This window comes from Ambystoma mexicanum, chromosome 7p, assembly GCF_040938575.1.
Source record: "Ambystoma mexicanum isolate Mex_15411 chromosome 7p, UKY_AmexF1_1, whole genome shotgun sequence".
Classification (NCBI taxonomy): Eukaryota; Metazoa; Chordata; class Amphibia; order Caudata; family Ambystomatidae; genus Ambystoma; species Ambystoma mexicanum.
In genome coordinates this window covers 92,867,230-92,887,533 of record NC_090939.1, presented here as the reverse complement: position 1 = coordinate 92,887,533, position 20,304 = coordinate 92,867,230, and the positions used below count along the sequence as shown (strand labels likewise).

General features: G+C 45.7%; 1 protein-coding gene across 1 annotated transcript in view; it reads left to right on the top strand.

Annotated features, from left to right (window-relative positions):
• CFAP91 (cilia and flagella associated protein 91) overlaps nt 1–20,304 on the top strand; it is a 677,881-nt gene that overhangs the window by 312,056 nt on the left and 345,521 nt on the right. The window contains exon 8 of the mRNA XM_069635853.1: nt 9,111–9,268. Coding sequence (XP_069491954.1) covers nt 9,111–9,268 — 158 coding nt within the window. The remainder of the gene's footprint in view (nt 1–9,110; nt 9,269–20,304) is intronic.

The window sequence follows — 20,304 nt, the reverse complement described above, 5'->3', positions numbered from 1 at the left end:
GAATGTGAGAACAAGAGAAATTTTCGGTCATAATCAGGTGTGACAAGGACAGGTGCTGTGCATATCTGTTCTTTCAATGTCGTGAAAGCAGTATGCATTTCAGGCATCCATGTTATTGCTGTGTTTTCTTTCTGTGCTTCTTTTAAGTCTTGTAATAGGGGTTTTGTATATGCGGCATAATCTAGGATCCATGCCCTGCAGTAATTACATATGCCAAGGAACTTTTGCATGTCTTTCACTGTGTGAGGTCTGGCTGCTACTTGCACCGTCACTGCTCTGTCGGGAATTATTCTCTTATTATCTTTGGATATTAATTGGCCCAGATACAACACTTCTGACAAACAGTATTGAAGTTTGTTCTTATCTACCTTGTACCCCTTGTGGGCCAGTAATGTTAAGAAAGTGACAGAGTCTCTCCTGCATGCTTCCTCTCCTTCACTGCACACCAGGAGGTCATCAACGTATTGAATGATGTTGCTTTGAACATCAATATTGCAGAGATCTTCGTGCAATATCCTTTTAAAGATACTTGGGCTTTCGCAATATCCCTGGGGTAATCCGCAGTGTTCATACCTTTTCTCCCCTAGAGTGAAAGCTTTCAGGTATTGGGAGCCTGGGTCAAGTGGTACTGAGGACAAAGGCATTTTTCAAGTCCACCACCATGAAGTGTGTTGCTTGTTTCGAAATACTGCATAAAATGGATGCTGGATTTGAGACAAGAGGGAACTCCTTTTGGACAATGTCGTTAAGTGGGCGAAGGTCTTGCACCATATGCCATGACCCCCCCCCTTTTGCTTTCTTAATCAGATAAATTGCTGTATTGCATGGGGAATTTGAGGGGACAATCATGCCCTGTTGTAATAGTGCGTGTATGGTGTCCTTTATTCCCTCCTCTGCTTCTCTTGATAGGGGGTACTGTCTGACCCTGGGCAACACTGCCTCTGGTTTAAGCTTTATTTTTATTGGGGTTACTTCCTTCAATATCCTACATCATGGGGGTTTGTGGTCCAGAAATTTGGTGGTACTAGCTGTAAGTCTTTATCACTGAAAGAAGGCGGTGCACTGACAGTGGCCATTAGGGGGTTTGTTACTCGTCTGTTTTGTATCATTATGTCACAAGGCATATATATTTCCATTATTATTTCCCCCTCAGTGTCATTGTCAGTGAACAGCTCTTCATCAGTCAATTTGCGCAGTGGTATGTTTGGGTCAGTACACAGTATTGTCCTCCACTCACAGCCATGCATGTCTAGGCCAATCGCTAAATTGCGTTTTGCTGAAACCTGTACCCCCAGCAAATCGAGAGACAAGATGGTGCAAGGCAGTATCTCAAGGGTTGCTACTGGACGGAAAACAAAGTCAGAAGGCACCCTCCAATCCTTGTGTATCTCTGGCACCACCCTTGCTAACACCTGATTGCCATAAACGAACATGTTTGCGTTGGTTGGTACCCCACGGATATCTGTCTCTTTTGCTATTGTTTGTATGAGAAGCATTGCTCGTATGGAGCCCGGGGTGGAACATACTATCCCTTGGTCTGTGAATTTGATGGTCATGTTCAGTCTACTTTGTAAATCTCGTCCCAGTAAATTTACAGGTGAGTTCTCATGATAGAGTAGGGGTGCTCGTACTGTTCTTCCTCCTATTTTGACATCTAGCTCTTCTGTGTAAGGAACCATGACCACAGCCCCAGAGAATCCTTGCGTCTCGCGATTTTCGCCATATAACGGGAAATCGCCTTCTCATAAACATGATTTCTCTGCCCCTGAGTCCACCATAAAGATGAACTGTCTGTTTCCTAGCTCTGCCCCCCCACCAGTGGTTCCTCGTCTGGACGTAAGGTAGTGAATAGGACTGGACATGCAAGTGCTCTCTGTGGACTGTCCTTATCTAGGTGGGTGTTTATTCCTGGGCAGGAGAAAACATTTTCACTTAGCACACACGTTCCCTGATAAGGTGCTGGTGCGCCATTAGCTGTAGTGGCGAATGGGTTTGCATGTGTGTGTGTGTGTGAGATGCAATTTTGCTGAGTTGGGCGTGTCTGTTAGCAATGCGGGGGGTGTCTGGGTGCAGTATACCCCGGTATGGGCCTATTGTCGGGCTGCCCATCTGGTTCATGGGGGCCCATGGGTTGTCCGTACTGGTTTCCTGGGTGTGGGTGCCCATACTGCTGTTCACTACTGTACCTCTGGGCATTCTGGTAATTGGCCATAGGTCAGATATGACCTTGCCTTGCAAAGTGTCCCCACCTCCCATATGACCAAAATGGTCCAGGTCCACCCCTCCTTGGTCCTCGCCCTCGACATGCATATCCACCCCCTCGCTGCCCTCAATACCCACCTCTTCCTCTTGAGGTCCCATGTACCGTTCCTCCCCACCCCATTGCTCCTGGCCATTGTCTGCCCATGTAGCTGCCATCCTAGCCTGCAGCACTAGTGGCCCCTACCCTTCTTCTCCCTGCCGTTCCAAGTGCCGCGCAGCAGTTACTGCCGTGACCTTCACTAATTTACTCTGTGCAAGCTTTGCTTCATCCGCTAATCTCCCCTGAGCCATTTCTTTTTCCCTTTCTTTGATCCTCCTGCAGTGATGTACACTAATGCTTTGTATTTCTGGCCACCCCTTGGCTTCTATCCCAGCAATTTTATCAAGGTCCTTCTGAACCTACTTTGGGAGGCCTCGCTTAATGATAAAATAGAATAGGGAGGTGGACTGGTCCCAAGCTGTGCCCGTCTCCGCCCGCCACAGCTCCTTCACCCGAAGAATGAACTGCGTAGCATCTTCCTCGTCCCCCATGGTACATTGCATTACCGACTGTAAAAGTGGGGTGTCAGGGAAAGTTCTCTGCAGTGCATTCCATACTCAGGCCCGCACATTGTTGAAGAATGCCCCGTCATGCATGTCATTTCCCATGGTCACCCCTGGAAACCCCGCTTTCACCCACACTGCGGCTGCTTGGTCTCCCACTGCAGATATTAAGACTTTTTGTGTCCCCAATTGCTAATGGCACTCCCGCTGTATTCTTTTCCAATGCATATATCCATTTTCCCTGCATCCCCTGAAAGCGGTGGAAGTGCTTTGAGGAGATTGTTCTTGTCCATCAGTGCCCAAGGTACAAAATGAGTAACCTTCTCCGGGTCTTGTAAGCAATGGGTATATTTTCTTTGGTTCACCCTTTTCTTTTCTCTTATCTCCTCCTTGGCCGTTTAGCATGGCTGTGGGCTCTATATCATTTCCTGTTTATTTGTAGGGGGTGTTTCCTCGAAAATCCTCCACAAATGTGTGAAAGTGGCGTGTCTAGAACCATATTTGTCAAAGGACCTTTTCCCTCTGTTGTATTTCTTCTCTATGATGATACTTCAATTTCTAAAGTATCAGTCACATTTTTTCAATTGTTTACTTTAAAACATTGCGTATGCATTGTCATGTCAGATACATACAACACAAATCATTGAACATTTTTCACAGGACAAACCAACAATTATATCGACAACATCAAACAAAGAACATGAAACACTCTAAAATAAACACATATGCCCCTAATCCCTTTTTTACTCAACCTTGGATTTCCCTCTCCCGCACCCAACACTCGCATCACCCCTGGCCCTCCTTGCCCTACCTCCACAAGAGTTATAGAATAGTAAAGCAAATAAAAGGCTACATATTACCGAGCCTACTAAATATACGAGGCTCCTACTTTATTCCTTTTCCTCCCTTATTTCCAGCACTGGTCGGGACAGTGCTTCGTGGCGCCGCCTTACACCCCCTTTTGGAGCTAGGTTCCCGTATCTACTCTTATTTTCTCACCATACTCTTTTGTAAAAACCTAATGGCCATGGAAAAAAGAAAGTGCTTTGTTTTCTACAATCGCTCCCTTCAATCACTCTCAACCCAACCCTTCAGTGTTTCCCTTAATTAATCTGCTCCATACCTTTCCTCTCCTTTACTTCCCCTTGCAATCAATACTCACGTGCCTGTGGTTTTCTGAGAGCCTTCCATTCACGGTCTATCCACAAGTGTGGGGCCTCCCCGTTATGGCCCTGCCGGCTCCTGCGAGCCGTTGGGTATTCGCAAAGCTGGGACCCACAAAACCTTCTTCACTGTGTACGCTTTTTGTTTGAATCTGGTCAGCCGTAGGTGGGGGACCGCCCTTCCGGGGAAGCCCTGGATCTCGCCGCAGTACGGGGGGCGTCAAGGAATATCACGTCGGACGGTCACCAAATGAAGGTACCCATTCCCCGACATAATATCCAAAACTGAGAATAATGGACACAAACCAGTAGGGAATGAGACCAGGAGATAGACTGCAAGTAGAACAAAGTTGTATATAAGATAAATTGTGCACGCAGAGAACTCTGCTGCCCAGAGAGAGATCTGCCAAACATTACAAGGGCAGCACATTATAAGATAGAAAATCATCATTGATGATGCCACGTTACAAGTACACAATTCTACAATACAATTGGGTTGAGTCATTAGGACGTTATTCTGGGATGTCTTGACCCACTTTTGCTCTGCCATGCTTCATCCCTGTGTTCTGTTGGTGCCAGAAATATCAAAATGGCTGCAAAACCCTTGTGCGCGCCAAAACCAATGGAAATCACACTTTGCAACACAAAGAGATGGCTGCCAAATCTACCATGCAGGTTGTCAGCGGTGGAACAGAGATCTCACTCCTGAAACATGTCACTGGGCTTCACAACAAGTAAAAATGGAGCACAGAGGGGAAAAGCAGTGCTTTGCTGAAAGAAATCCAAAATCTTGCTTTTAAATCCTTTTTTCTTGGTTGCTGAAACTGCAGAGTGCCGGTACAAAACACCCTCAAACATCCAATATTCATGCTGGGTGCTACAATTCACTTAGTTCAAGAAATTATTGTGAATTTACAATATCCTGAAAATCTGAATTTGTCAAAGAAACATCCACAGCAAAAGTTGCCTGCCTGTGGAATCTGTCAAAATCTGGGCGCAGTACCCTTGGCTGCCTGGATGACAGCTGTCAGAAGCCTGCACGATAAACCTTAAACTTGTACAAGCTGAAATCAAATGGTTGAAAACTAGGTGGCCTGTTGCTGAGAGTAGTCTATGTTGTAACTGTTTAATCCAATGTTTTAGAATCTGGAATAAGTGTTCTAGCTGCTTGTTTTAAATTACAAGTTGTTTTAAGCAAAGGAAAATTGCAACAGAATAACTTTTGAATTTAAGCCTGACCAAAAGCAACCAAACCAGTATAACCACTTCCCCCACAGAGGCAGGGCCTCTCCCTTCTGCTTCCCTCCACCAGGAAATCACACCTAAGTGATGATTATAGGGTGGGAGGAGAATTTGGTCTGCCGGGGGAAGGAGACAATGGACATCCTCCAGCTACAGGAACTGCCAAGTGTGAAGGGTCGTAAAATGGCCTGGGCCCAGGAGGAACTGGGAGGAGACTGCTGCTGAACTGCAAGGAGATAGAAGGTGGCAGAGACAAACAACAATGTGTTGCTTAATAAGGACCAAAGACACATTTTAAAAAGACTGATAACTTGTTGTGTAAAATTGTCTAAATCACAAAAATAACAGCATTGTTAATGTAAATATTGGCTGCACATTTTAAAAGGCGCCGGAACTCTGACATGTTCTAGGAAGAAACAGCGGAAAAGGTGATATTACACTAAATGTATTTTTGATGAAAGCATGAAACTTCATACACTTATGCCCATGTTCAATGCGCACATTTGTAGAAATTTGCTCCTAAATTGGACATTGTGTTCCGGATAAAAAGAGCAAAATTCTTGTGCCTGCTTTTTACAGATCTTACAGCGGCAGGGTTTGGAGGGGTATCTGCTACACAAAATATTTGATCTGTATATATGATTGTTATAGAGGTTGTACACATGGAAATATGTATTGTACCAAAAGTAGATTTTGTGTTCAAGAGGCTAGGGGTGGACTCTAGGCCTCATAAACCCACATCATAAAGATGACACCCTGTTTTTCTCCTCCTATCAAGGAAGAGAGGAGACTCTGACCAATCCCTGGCAAAGGGGCGCGCTTAGGATAAACGAGCAAACACACCCCTTTATCATAAGCATACATAGAGACAGCTCAGCACTCAAAAGACACACAGATTCACCCACTAACCGATTGCTGGCGGAGCACCCTGCAGCAGAACCATCCATCTTACTTGCTCCAGACTCCAGAACCTTAGCAAAGCAGAAAGGCCCATTCTAAAGCTGAACCATTCTCAGCTAGGCCTTAAAATTCCAGAACCAGAACCCCAGAAACCTAAGGGGAAATAAACAGCCAGGCTGTGCTATACTGCTTGCCTGCTAAAAGAATTAGCATCAGAACCAAGAGATCCAATCCAGTCCTGTGCCGAGCTGTGACCAGAGCCATTGCAGACCCGATCCAGTCCTGTGCTGTGCTGTAAACAGACCCAGTCCGGTATGCCCAGCAGTCTGTCCTGACCAGAATCCCTGACCAGAATCCTGATGGTTCTGTTCAAAACATATCTAGTGAGTATCTATAGAATAGAACTGTGTCACACGCCTATGTACCTGGCTTAGTCTAATCCATATCTTAAATCCATCCTATCTTGTCTTCAGAACCTGGATTGTTAGAAATATTTTTGAATTGCCTGAATTCTCTATCCTATCCCTTCCATCTTCCCTCCTGTGTTAGTATTGTTAAAACTATCTCTGTGCTGATCTTTTCTCATCTGAAGTAGGCGAGCTCCACTGCAAGCAGTTGCCCTGATCAAGTGGCTGTGTTCTTGTGTGGTTTTCATTTATTCATAGTCATCATCTAGTATAAGACATCCTTTTTGTCATTTTAAAGTGCCATCCTGCTTCCCACTCTTGCCCCTATCTCAGAAAAACAACTTCCACTAAAACGTCCATAACTTCTTCTCCTGCTATCTCTTTACATTGCCTATTGGGTGGTTGAGGGGTGTGCAGGGGGAAATGGTAACCACACTGCTATCTGTTCTGAAAACACACAAAAGTATTATTTCTGTGCTGAATTGTTTTGCTCACTATTGCTCCTTTTGCATTAGAGAGATTGCTTAGGGTTACATCACCCCATTGGTGATTATTGTATACCCATTGAACATAGTGTGATTAATTTGTAACTACATAAATAACTATTTTAACTTTGCAAACCAGCCTGATTCCTGGTTCAGTGTGACTGGTGGAGGGGATTCCAAGAGAGGGGCGTGATACGAGTGGTACATCGTTCAGAATAAAAGAACTTTTAGACACAAATAAATAAGGATTTCAGTTGTGCATTACACGCTAGGCATTGACTTGGGTGAAGTGCCGGATTGAAATCACTTACAGATTAGATGTTTAGGCGATGACCCCGGCTGTTGCTTGGGTGTTACTCCCGCAGCACGTGGGTCAGCTGGGCTCCTCTCCGTGGGGTGAAGGTTGTGTTAGCAAAAATGATACTCTCGCTGACTAGCTAATCTAAAATGACAGGATCTGATAGCATGAGACAAATGACAATCATAAAAGTCTGGTAGGAATGTGGGTGTTTCTCAGAGTTCATTGACAATATGCATTCTACCCTCTGCACCCCGCTACCCATAAACCTAGCGTCCCCGACCCGGGTACCCATCTTGGAGGTTTTGATCTACCTAATGCCTCATGAAACGAATAGACAAGTGTTAGCATTAGAAAGAATATGAGTGTCTGGGGTCAGGGCTCTTGTGGGTGTCTTCGTTTGGTCACTATGAGAGGTCAGATGTGTATCTTTATCAAAGAGCAGAGGGGCACGGGCCTGGCGGACAGCACTTGGCAGGGTGGGGGACAGAAGGGGCACGGGCAGGTTAGTGGAGATTAATGGGCACTCGGGCAGGCCCTGTTCTGGTCTCACATGTTGCAGTGAGCTCATCTGTTCTGGGACCGCACTAAAGGTTGCGGTCCCAGAACAGATGAGCGCTGGACTTTTGGAGAGAGGTTTTGGATTGCATTGATATGGTAACTAGTATGACACTGCCTCGTACTTTTCTGTCAGTGATTTTCCTTTCAACTGATAGTCGAAGTGTGGAGATGTGGGATTGTTCGGAATGGATTGATAGAGCGTTGTTGATGGCCATGAAACAAATAATGAAGGTGTGGAAATCCAGGATGAAGCCACATTGCGAGAACTGGATGTCGGATATGCGGACGCTCTCTTGGTATGAGAAGACTCAGGCAGTTCGACAACATTGGGAAACTGAGTACGAGGAGAGATGGGGGTCATTCAGTGATTTATTTGGATGAGGTGTAGGCTTTGGTTTATTTTGTGGATATTGAGGTTTGGGGGCTGGTAGGGGTATGTTTTGTCCTGTTGTTTTTTTGTGTTTTGTGTTGTTACGTCTTGCCATGAGATAGGTGGGTGGGGATGTTTTTGGATTTCCTTTTGAATAGCTGTTAATTTAGTAGTAATTTGCATTTTGTTGCACTGATGTATATGGAGTAATCTCTTGCTTGTTCCCATTCTGTTGTTACTCAGTTGTATTATTTTCTGTATAATTATTAAATAAAGTTGGAAAAAAAAAGAATAAAATAAAACCAAATAAAAACTAAAGGTTGCAACAATGAATGGCTGGGCTTCCATGAGAACAGGATTTGTGCAAAGCTGGCAGGAGGCAAAGGTGTGGGCGCCGGGCTGTCGGTGCATATCATTTTCAGGCCTAGTAAAAGATGGCATTTGGTGGGTCACCGAAAATTGAGTCTCTGCGCTCCAATAGAGCTTGGTTACATGCTTTCCTTGTTGGTAATTAGTAGGTGATTAATACAGATTATAGTTGGCGGGAGGGGGGGCGTATTTTCCCCCCTTTCAGCACAAGTGAGATTTGTCTATTCGGGAGTGGTGAGAGGGGCTGGAAAGACCACCTCTCCCCCAACACCTGCCCTTAAGCATTAACACATCAGGATTCCACTTTCAGTTGATGAAATGCCAATGTCTGGGGATATAACAGTTGTTGGTTGAATATTGACATGCGAGGCAAGTAGCTAATTTTTGTAATGTGTGTGTGTGTGTGTCAGTTGGTAGCTCGCAAAAGAGGCTGACTTTCAAGTAAATCCATGCTTTCAGCTCATTTTATTTAACTCTTCTTTCCTCTTCTCACACATGATCTTCTGGAAGATTGCAGGAGGCAAGGTTGGAGATCTTGAAGCAACTTTTACAGAAGCGTGAGGATTCACAACGTGAAATGGACGTAAAGCGCCTGGATGACCGTTGGTGCAAGCTCCAACGAGCGAAGGAAGAACATGTGAAACTAATTAAGAATGAGCACATTAAAGGTATTTCATGAAGAGAGAGCTTACTTATGAGAAAAACATATGTGAGTGATCAGTAACCTGAAAGGAGGTCAGGCAGTCTTCTGTTGTGTACCTTTACTAGAAAAGAAAAGAAATTAAGTAAAGGGCCATCTGGAAGGGAATGTCTAAGAGCCTGGAGTAAAGCAAAGAGGTGTTGGTTGTAAGTTTTAGAATTAATCGTAAACCTCTGGCAATTGATCTGGGCAACCCTCCAGACCATCGTTCTTCACCTGCCAAGCCATTACAGAAAGGGGAAAGACCATATGCAAATGATGCTTGGTCCCACCTCAAAGGGTCAGTCCAGGCCGAACTGCCAGTTCCCACACCTTCTGCAGAGCCTGGAGTAAACATGCCATTTTGCCTGAAATTGGCAGCATTTATCCATCAAGGTTATGTGTGCGGTAAAGTCCCATCAGTGAAAACAATTAAGAACTTTGATTAAAACCCAAACAATATGTATTAAACACAATTCTTTAAAAGGAACCCTGTAATTCACTTGTTTTCTTTTTTTTTAAATAGTTTTAATTATTTTAACACTATAAACAACCAAATAACCAAACAATAAACAATCGTCATAGTGCAACAATAACATGACTTCCTTCTTACCCCAAATCCCTCTACCCCCCACCCCCCCCGAGCTTACACCACATCATCAGTCCCATCATCTACTCTGAGGGTATATTTTGTGCTTCGCCTGTCAAAGGGTTGTTTTCTCTTGCGCCAGACTGAGCCGGCTCAAACAATGTTGCCACTAAATGTCTCCAGGCCATCAGTATCTCTCCTGGGTCATCACCCCCCCCCTGCTGGCTGCTTCACTCCACACCACAGTCTCAACATCCACCCATTTTTGAAGGTCATGCCACCACACTTCTGTCTTCGGCCTGTTACTAGCTTTCAAGCCCATGGCAATCCTATGCTTGGCAAGTATGTAGGCCAGGTCCCTGAGCTTGCATACATGTTTCAACTTGCGCGGCCTGGGTAACTATCCTATCATGCATGCCCACAAAGATTCTACTTCCAGTTTAATATCTCTCTCCAACAGGCAACGCGCCACCTCCCGCCAAAACCTTCCTACTTCGTGGCATCCCCAGAACATGTCTAACATTCCCGCATTTACTTCTCCACATTTACGACATGTCTGTATCCCTGCATCCTTGAATCGTGCAATCCTCTATGGGGTCATTTACGCCCTATGTGTAATATAGAACTGGATTTGCTGCAATCTCACATTTCTAGACACTTTTTTTATGATCTTTGGGCTCTCACCCATACCCCGTCACTCATAGGCTCCCCAGCTTTCTCCTCCCAGACCCGTCTTTACTGGAACAGCTCTTTACCAACCCGAGACATGAGCAGCTCGTAAATTCGGGAGATCTCATGGCCCCCATCTGACACATCATAGATTGTTTCAATGACCGTGTCAGGCTTACCCTCCAACACTATGTCCGCCCACGTATTTTGTACCATCCAGCCCAACCTGGTGTAAGTGATGTGTTATCCCCGCTGCAGCCTAGTGTTTTGCACAAACGTGTTGAATTCCATCAGCATCCCCTCTTGCCACATATCCCCTACCGTTGCAATACCATTTGGTTCCCAGTGTCTGCGGATTATCTTCCGCAGTTGTTCATCCACCCCCTTCAATGTCACTAGCGGTACCTATGGGGAGCACAAGGCTGGGTTCTCTATAGCTTGGCATGCTCTCTGCCATATCTTCCCGACCAAACCCAACATCCTTGTGCATCCCTCTGTTGTGCTTTTGGCAACCAAATCCATTCTTTCAGAAAGAACGGGGCGCATTCTGCCTTTAGTAGTCTAGACTCCGGTGTCGGGTCATTTGAGAGCCACCATGCGAAATATTGCAGTTGACTGGCCAAGAAATAAGTCTCGAAATTTGGCAACCTGATGCCACCCCTATCATGTGTTTTGTAATTTCCATAGTGCTATCCTATTTCTAGAATTGTGCCATATAAATCCCCTGCACAGGCTGTGGAGCTTGACAAAGAATCACTTGGGTATCATGTGAGGTATGTTGCCGAAGAAGTGCAGCAACCTAGGCAATACCACCATTTTTAGTAATGCCCCTCCCCAATCATGTTCAGGGGAAGCTTGGCCCAAAATGTCATGCTACGTTCAATATTGACCATCAACCTCTCCGTATTGTGTTTATGTTCAACCTCCAGTGTGTGATATATATCGATCCCCAGGTATCTAAAGGTCTCAGTCGCCCACTGTATTTGGAGTGACGGTAGCCCTTCTTGTAATATTCTTTTGTATCTGCTCAGGTGAAACATACTTGTATTCTTGAGATTCACAGTTATTTTCCGGAAAACGATACATACCTATCCATCACTTCCAATATGTATGCTTGATTTTCTTCAGGGTATTTCAGGTATAACAGGTCATCAGCATACATAGAGATCAAATGTAGCCCCCCCTTCATAGGGATCCCCACTTCCCCGTATTATTGCCTCAGGTATATCGCCAACGTTCTAACGCCAGGATAAACCGCATCGGGGACCACGGGCATCCTTGTCTGGTGCCCCTACCAAGTTGCCAACGCTCAGAGATGATTGCGCCCGTCTTGACTCGAGCCAGTGGCGCACTATATAGCAGATGCACCCACCTCATATATATTGGCCCCATCCCGTAGCCTCTTAGAGCTGTAATTCACTTGGGAAGGATGTAGTCCCTTTGTTGTGTTCTCAGTAAAATTCAGGATGTGGTTTCTGGATTCACAGTAGGTTTTATATTCTTATTATGGGAGGTGGCTTTGAGATGGCAGTATCTATGAATAGCCAGTACTAGTTGTTTTAATATATTCACATACTTTTGAATATTCCCATGTCTTAGGATCGGAACCTCTGGAACTTTTTGAACATAACTAACAGGAAAAATGACCCCTCTTTCTCTATTCTTGAAACATACCTTATCTAAACAGGTGACAACTAGGAGCATGTACACAGCAAGGTCTTTTTGACACACCGAGTGCTGAAGGCCCACAGGTACACTTTCAGGTTTCTGTTCTGCCTGTTGGTGAAGGAACACTTATAAATGAGCTTCTTCCAAGCTCTATTTGGCTGCGTAGGAGAGTTAATTTAAAAGAGGTTTTGTAGATGATTGGCTGCCGTCTGTCAGGGATCTGTTGGGGTGTGGGCGGTGTTTGGCAGCGGCTGTAACTCCTAGCTTTTCTGGTCAGACCGGGAACACAGTGCTCTAAATGCTGAGAAAGAACAAGGGGACCCTCACACATTCTGTCACTTCTACCTGCATCCCAATGAGGAGGAATCCTGGGAATTATGTGAAGAGCTGTCATCCAGGCCAAACTACTGCCGTTTTAGGAGGGTCATGGCCTGGCTTCAAACGCCCAAAGGTGAAAAAGAACAGTGTGGTGAGGAGTTCAGCTCCACGAGTGCCACTGGCTGTAAGGTATCCGGTGCTCCAATAGCCCTCTCTAGGGAGAGCTGTCATTGATACCACTGTTGCTGGCGAAGAGGCACTAGGATTACTAATCTCATTGGAGTCACCCCTTTATTACTAGAACTGCCTTTGTCACCAGTCGGGCATGGCGCACTATCGTCAGACTGTCATCATTAGACCCCATTGAGAAGATCCATTCCTTGGTTTTAGTCGAGAGATTCTCGCTGGTTTAGAGCCATTTGCTTGTCGGTGTCAAGGCGTTCTTGTTCTGGGTCCTCGTCAATGCCAAAGAGTCCTTCCTCAGAGAAACAGCGACACGGAGAGAGCTGCAAGACACATTAGAGCTCTGTCCATTGTGGGAGCAATGTGAACAATATATTCCACATGGTGCAGGTGTTCTAGTTATATGGCACTAGTTGAGGGAGCCACAGGTTGTCCACAGGCCCCGGTGCACTCGCAGGAGGCAGTCCAAGAAGAAAATCTTTCATGAGAGGTGTAGACACTAAATTATGTTCCAACTGCCACTTTCCCACCATTTTACAGCATCGTCTTCCAGGGACTGATGTTGATGGTAGCAGGCTATTTGCACATGTACATCCAGGGCTCGCTCTCTAATGGAAAAGCTGTACAGGGCCTGTTGTGTCTGCTTTTGCCAGTTATGTCTAAGGACTGAACATTGAGCCAGCAGGTATTCAGACTCCTCATCCCGACACGCACTGTGGCCAGCTGGCTAGGCATAAAAGATGCAAATCCCTGGATCAGCGCTGGTATGTTTTAGAAACCACCTACATCAATATTCCATCATGGCTACAGTAGTGAGGCACAGGTCTGAGACTCTGGGATCCCTATCCTTGTACTTCTGGACAGGAAGTAATGGAAGCTGAGTGCCAGGGTGCGAATGGTGATCTACTCCGATTCCTTATGAGTCTGGGCCTTCTATAGAGTGGCAATTATGCACTCTGTGAGAGAGGACCTTTTTGAAAAGGATAGTTATTTGAGTTCTTCCTAGAGGAGAAGCAGTCTGAAGGGGAAGACCTATTCAAGGAAAGGGTGTCTGTCCCGTACGGCAGCAGGGACTAATAAAGGTGCCAAGAACCATGTGTTTTTGTTCTTCTGGGCTTATTAGGGGGTTATATACAATGTGAGCAAACCAAGGGTAGCAGGGCACTTCCTACACAAATGAAAAGTAATAAAAACAACAATAATGCTCAGGATGATCTCCTCGTAGGAAAGCCTCTTTAGCCCTGGCAGGTGGCCAGAACCCTTGGCCACTGGAGTTAAGGTTCCAGTCTTGGCAAGTTCTTGGGAGGTTGTTAGACCTCCCTTCTTTTGGCGTTGCAGATTCATGGGTCTCCCAAACCTCCTTCTTCCATTGGTTTCTAGGTGCAGGCTTCCGGTGCATCTACCTTTTGGACTAACACTGTTATCAGTCCTCTTGATTGCACAGGTCACTGATCATGGTTGGCAGGGAGAGATAGGCTAGAGAGGGATCTCTCCAAACAGGATCAATGGGCCCTAGTCTACCTCACCTTCCCCTCTCAAAACCTACTGTGCACTCCCTGATCTGTTCTCATTCCTTCGCCCATTGTCTTGCCTTCCTAGGGTAAACCTTTGCTCGCCAGAACCTTCATTCTGTCTGGCTAGGTCATGGTACTGGGGCATTTAAGACCACACATGGCATATGATTGTTGAACGTCACCTGCAAGGCTGTACCTTTCATACAGTTGCACCTGCAGCCTTACCTGACGTAAAATACCATTTGAGGCTCCTCTTGGCATCTAATGACAAAATCTGGACACTCAGCGCACTTACCGTTGATGTTCCGCATAATGCCATTTTGAACGTCATTGTGATTCCCTTCTCTTATTATATGTATGTGCTCATGGGCTTTGCAACGGGAATGCTCTGGTCATGCCTTCCCACATCTGCTGAATTTCAAAGTTTTTGTTGCATTAAATCTGCGCAACTTAACTAAGGTTTTTTTCAGTGAATTGCAAGGGTTTTGTTATACTTCTGTCTTTTTAAGGGCCACGGCCTTCGGCCATGTCCACTGTGCATGTTCTCCCAGTATGTTTCTTTTGAACCCACTCATAAGGCTGTGGCCACTATACATGTCTTTGTGCCCCACTAGCCATGGCCCTGGCCAGTGAGCACAGCCTTCGGCCGTGCCAGCTGCATATTTTAAAACACTACTGGGCCTTTTCTTTTGGACCAAATAGGTAGCTATGGCTTTCGACCGTTGCCACTATACATGTCTTTCGGGCACACCAGCCGGGGCCTTCAGTCCAGGCTAGTGAGTATGGCCTTCGGCCGTGCCCACTGTTTATTTCAAAATACTTCCAGGCCACTAACCATCGCCTTTGCCCATGGCCCTGCCCAGTCAGCACTGCCTTTGGCTCCCACTGTATATTTTAAAAAGCTACTGGTCAGTAGCCATGGCCTTCAGCGTGTCCACTGTACATGTTCCCCCAACATGTTTTTTTTGGCAGTGGCCACTACAAATGATTCGCGAGCCAACTCGCCAGGGCCTTTTGCCCTGGCCATGCCCACTGCATATTTTAAAACACTACTGGGCCACTGGCCATGTCCTTAGGCCGTGTCAACTGCACATGTTCCCGCATATGTTTCTTTTGGATCCACTAGTTGGCCACGCCCTTCGGCTGTGGCCACTATTCATGTATTCTGTGCACACTAGCCAGGGCCTTTGGTCAGTGAGCATGGCCTTCGACCATGCCCACTTATTTTAAAACACTGTTGCCCCAATTGCTTTCTCCCGGCCCCACTAGCATGTGATTTAGTCATGGCCACTGCCCACAGCCTTCAGTCGTGGCCACTCTAGCTATTGCTGCAATAGGTTTCCTAAATGGGCCCACTAGCCTTGGCCTTTGGCCGTGGCCACACCACTAGGTTTCTTTTGGGCACACTAGACATAGCCTTCGGCGATGGCCTTAGGCCATGTCCCCATTGCATATTCCACCCCTTGATATGTTGCCCCAATAGGTTTCGTTGGGGCCCACTAGCCGTGGCCTTTGGCCATGGCTGTGTCCACTTTCCATATTTCACCATTCAGTTCCTTGAAGTGACCCAGTAGTCATATCCTTCAGTCACACCCATTACCCCCACCTCACTCTAGCTGTAAAATTGCACCTTTTTTGTATTGATCTAATTAAGTCTTTTTAATAAATAAAAAAAGTGTTTTCCCATTTCCGCAGTTATATTAGCAATGTACTACAAATAACCCTGGTTATCCATAAATGACTACAAATAATCGCGGTTATCCATCAAAAGCATGCAAAATCGAAAACTCTTCCCTGCCCTCCCATGAACTCACCAAGTGCCCCACCTCCTCTTGCCATGCTCTCCCCACTCCCCTCAAGTCCTTTTTCCTACCATTCCCCCAAACACTCGTTTCATGTGGCGCACTTTCAGTCCAGATAGCTTTTTCTATTATAACCCCGGTTATCCTGCTGAATAACTCCAGTTATGCGAAAAAGTTCAAGCTCTGAACTTGGTCCCTAACCCCTTCCCAACACCCCAATTTCACATGGTGTACTCTTTACGCTTCCCCATCTCTAGCCAGATGCCATTTCCTTCTTTTTCCTCCTCCAAACAAAAAAAAAAGCGGCTTTTTCCTTTCTGCAAATCTCTCCTGCAAAGCACCATGAGAGATATAGCTATAATTTTGGGAGAAGGGTGCACTTCCTGGAAATCGGGTCACCACTTTGTGCCCAAGTCGTTTAGTACCTGTTCCAATTCCGTCCAGAGGTTTTTGCTGTGTGCTGGACTTTTTCCCTATGAGGACATGAATGGGAGTAGGCCGAAAACAGTGTTTTTTCACTTTAATTTTTGTTTAACAAATCTTTCCCAAAATGTCCAGTCCGGAGAGGGGAAGGGGATGGGGGGGGAGGGGTTTGGCAATCATGGTGTATGCAAACATTTTGTTTTGAAAATATCAGCCAAATCCGTCATGCAACTCAAAAGTTATTAGCAATTCAATTTTCGGGTTTCCTATGGAACTTGATACTCAACTATAGTGCGCTGACCCGTGCACTATTATATATTTCATTGACATCTAAATCCACCTTTTGTCTGCTTTAGTAGTTGTTCGTTATTGTCTTAATCTTTTGCTTACTGCTCTTCCATTTTTGATGCAAATTAAGTCACTACTTGTGATGTTTTTTGAGGGTCAAAGCTCACGTGGCATCACTTCTTGTGATTTGAGGGTCAAAGGTTTTGATGTCTTTTCCAGTAATGCCACTCACACTGAACTTTAGCGAATTGTCCCCTCTTAAATGGGCCTGTGGGCTATGCAAGGTAAGGTTAGGTGAGTTCCTGCATTACCTCGCTGCGTACGAAATATATTTGTGTTTAGGTTCCAGTTGATGCACAACTCTAGAAGCTGTATGTTAGGATTAGCCTTCCCCTGTATGGTTTGTAAGGGAAGGAGGTGTTAGGATTATCCTTCCTTTCTATGGTTCACCTTCTGAATGATGTATGTATGTGGTGATGTCATTTGTGGAATGCATGAGCTAGCTTGGAGTGTTTGTGTATGAATGGGTTCTAACCCAGGCAGTTGATCTAAGGAAGCCTGGGTGGTGGGAGCCAGTGGGTTTCTCTCATGATTTCCTCCTATCTCCTTATGGACTTGATGAGACCTGATTTGTACCTGTAACTGAAGTACCTGAATAAAGCAACCATTAAGCATACCTGCAACTGTATCCTGATTATATCACTATGACCCAGACCGGGTCATAACAATTGGCGACGAGGTCTGGTCTTGGAGGGGACTGGATATGGATGGACCCTTAAGGCAACAAGGCAACAGGTACCTGTGTGTGTGGTCCAGGATAAAGAGTAAGGAGATACTGCTGTGGGGGGTGCAGAGCAGGAGGGAAGCTCAAGTGAGAGACTGTACAAGGAGAGGGAACCCACTGCCCCCCATGGTCCAAGAAGAGTCCCACCACCCAGGGCTGAGAAAGTGACAGTGCCTTGGTAGGCGCAAGGACAGCCACCTAGGGCGGAGTAAAGCAGGCTGTACTGGTAAGCATCCAGGTTTCAGCAAGAGTGACATCCAAGGCAGTAAAGCAGGCTGTCCCGGTAGATTGTGAAGAGAGTATCCTGCCAAGCACTGTGCCTCCATTAGGCAGCAGTTCACATGAGTAATGTTGCCCTTAAACTGGAGAGCGAAGTGGGACCCCAGGGCAGAAGATAGAAAGGGTGCTGCGTCTAGAAGAGTGATCGCTGAGTGAAGTTGTGAATGCTGGAAGTTGCTGTTTCCGCCGGCCGCGACAACCGAGGGGGCCGTTTGGAGCTGCGGAGCTCCGTGAGGTCTGGAGGACAGAGGCTGACTGGTGACGTCATGTGAGCATCAGTAGGATATGGCAATCAGATGGAATGATCATTCTACTTACATTCGCGCTGGGAAGTTCGTTGCGGTTGGTGTTGCTGGCGCTGATTATACGAGGTGCAATGAGGAGACTAGTGAGAATGAAGAGTGACTTTGGAGTAAGGCACCTTAAAAAACGTCATAACGTGACCAGGAAGCGATCTTCGTTAAGTTTGTAGACTGTAGAGCAGTCACGGGGCAATTCTCGGGAGGCAGCCAAAACTTATGAGGATAAGTGAGAAGCAGACCGCTAGTAGCGTACCTGTGTGGAGCGGCTACAATAGTTAACAGCTGCTCCTCAGTGGATTAAGCTGTTTTTGATCTCTAGTTGCTCCATCTATATGGTAAAAGATTTTTGAAGCTGATTTTTTATACTCATTATGGACGCTATGCAGCTCCCATTGTTTTGTCAAACCGATGAAAATGAAAATACCAAGGTTTTGAAAATTGCACTGCATCGTGGGGCGTAAATGACTAAATTAAGTGTTCTCTCCTGTACCTTAGTAATGTCATTTGAAGCATTACCTTGAACGGAAGGTTGTTGCGGATGCGTGGGTGATTGGAGGTGCAATTGTGGTTTAGGGATTAACATGTTAGTGTTTAACCAATTTTGAGGCATTGCAGGAGGGTCAGCTTTGGACTTTTAAAATTCACAATGAGTGTGGAGGTTTACACTCTTAATAACGTGCTGAAATGTGCAGAGTGTATTTAGTTACATTCTTTAATCATATGACAAGGAATTCATAAAGGTTAGGTTAGATGCAAGTTTGCGTATTTGTGCTGATGACTGGGTAACATTTTGTGGGGTGTGTTAAAAGGAATTGATTTGTATGCTGCCTAATATGTAGTGTTTAATGATGTTGAGGATTTGCAGCTTGTAGCGTTGTGTCATGTATTGGACAACATGGACTTATAGATCTTGACTCTACAGACATTACTTCAGAGTAATGTCAAATTGATGTATTTGCTTTTGCTAAGTGAATTGTAGGAACATGTTCTTTTGATATGAGTGTGGGTAGGGCCCTGCCCGCACTCCACAATTTTCACCTGCTAATAACCAACATGTTTTTTTTTGTCAAGTGTGGAGTGGTTATGCTGCGAAACTGTTTGAAGATGCATGGCGTGCATGTAACCAGTGTGAAGTGTGTGTGCGCTCTGACTGGTTGTGGTTATTCTAGTGACTCTGCGGAGTCATTGTGTAGGTGACTAGTGGTAGTCTAGTCAAGTGGCTCACAGGAGTCTTGATAGTGATTTGTGTGACTAGTGGTAGTCTAGTCAAGTGGCTCAGAGGAGTCTTGATAGTGATTTGTGTGACTAGTGGTAGTCTAGTCATGTGGCTCACAGGAGTCTTGATAGTGATTTGTGTGACTAGTGGTAGTCTAGTCAAGTGGCTCAGAGGAGTCTTGATAGTGATTTGTGTGACTAGTGGTAGTCTAGTCATGTGGCTCACAGGAGTCTTGATAGTGATTTCTGTGACTAGTGTAGTCTGGTCAAGCAGCTCTGCGGAGTCTTGATAGCGATTTGTGTGACTAGTGGTAGTCTGGTCAAGCGGCTGCGGAGTTGTGATGGTGAATTGTGTGACTAGTGGTAGTCTAGTCATGTGGCTCTGCGGAGTCTTGATAGTAATTGGTGAGGCTCTGCGGAGTCATGATAGTAATTTGTGTGGCTTTGCGGAGTCATGATGGTAAATTACGTGGCTCAAGAGGAGTCAGGGTAGTGATTTGTGTGGCTCAGAGGAGTCAGGATAGTGTTTTGTGCTGAGCCATGATGGTGAGTGATTGATTATTATTGTTTTTACTTGAAGTGTTGCTTCTGGGGTCATTCTGGATTTTGTTCTGGGTGGTTCTGGGAGCATGGCAACAGAACATCTTGGTAGTGGGGTTACCTGGTTGCTCTTAGTAGCCATGAGGGCTCGAGGTGTCTGGCCAACTCCTCGAGGAAGTATGGTGGTATGGTTGACTTGTTCTCCACTGGTTGCCTCTGTTCCCCGTGTTGCTATGGATGTTGAGTGGTTGAGGATGAGTCAAGTGAGTGTGTTTTGGTTGATTGGAGGCGCCTGTCTCTTTAGTTGCCATGAGTCTACGGTCTGGTGTAGTAGGTTAGACATGTTCCTTGTAGGTGTGTAGCGGACTTCGTGCCAGCCCATATAGGTGGCCGTTTGTGCTCAGGTGTGGCAGCCCTGAGGTCTACCAGTGGCAGTGGTGGACAGGAGGTG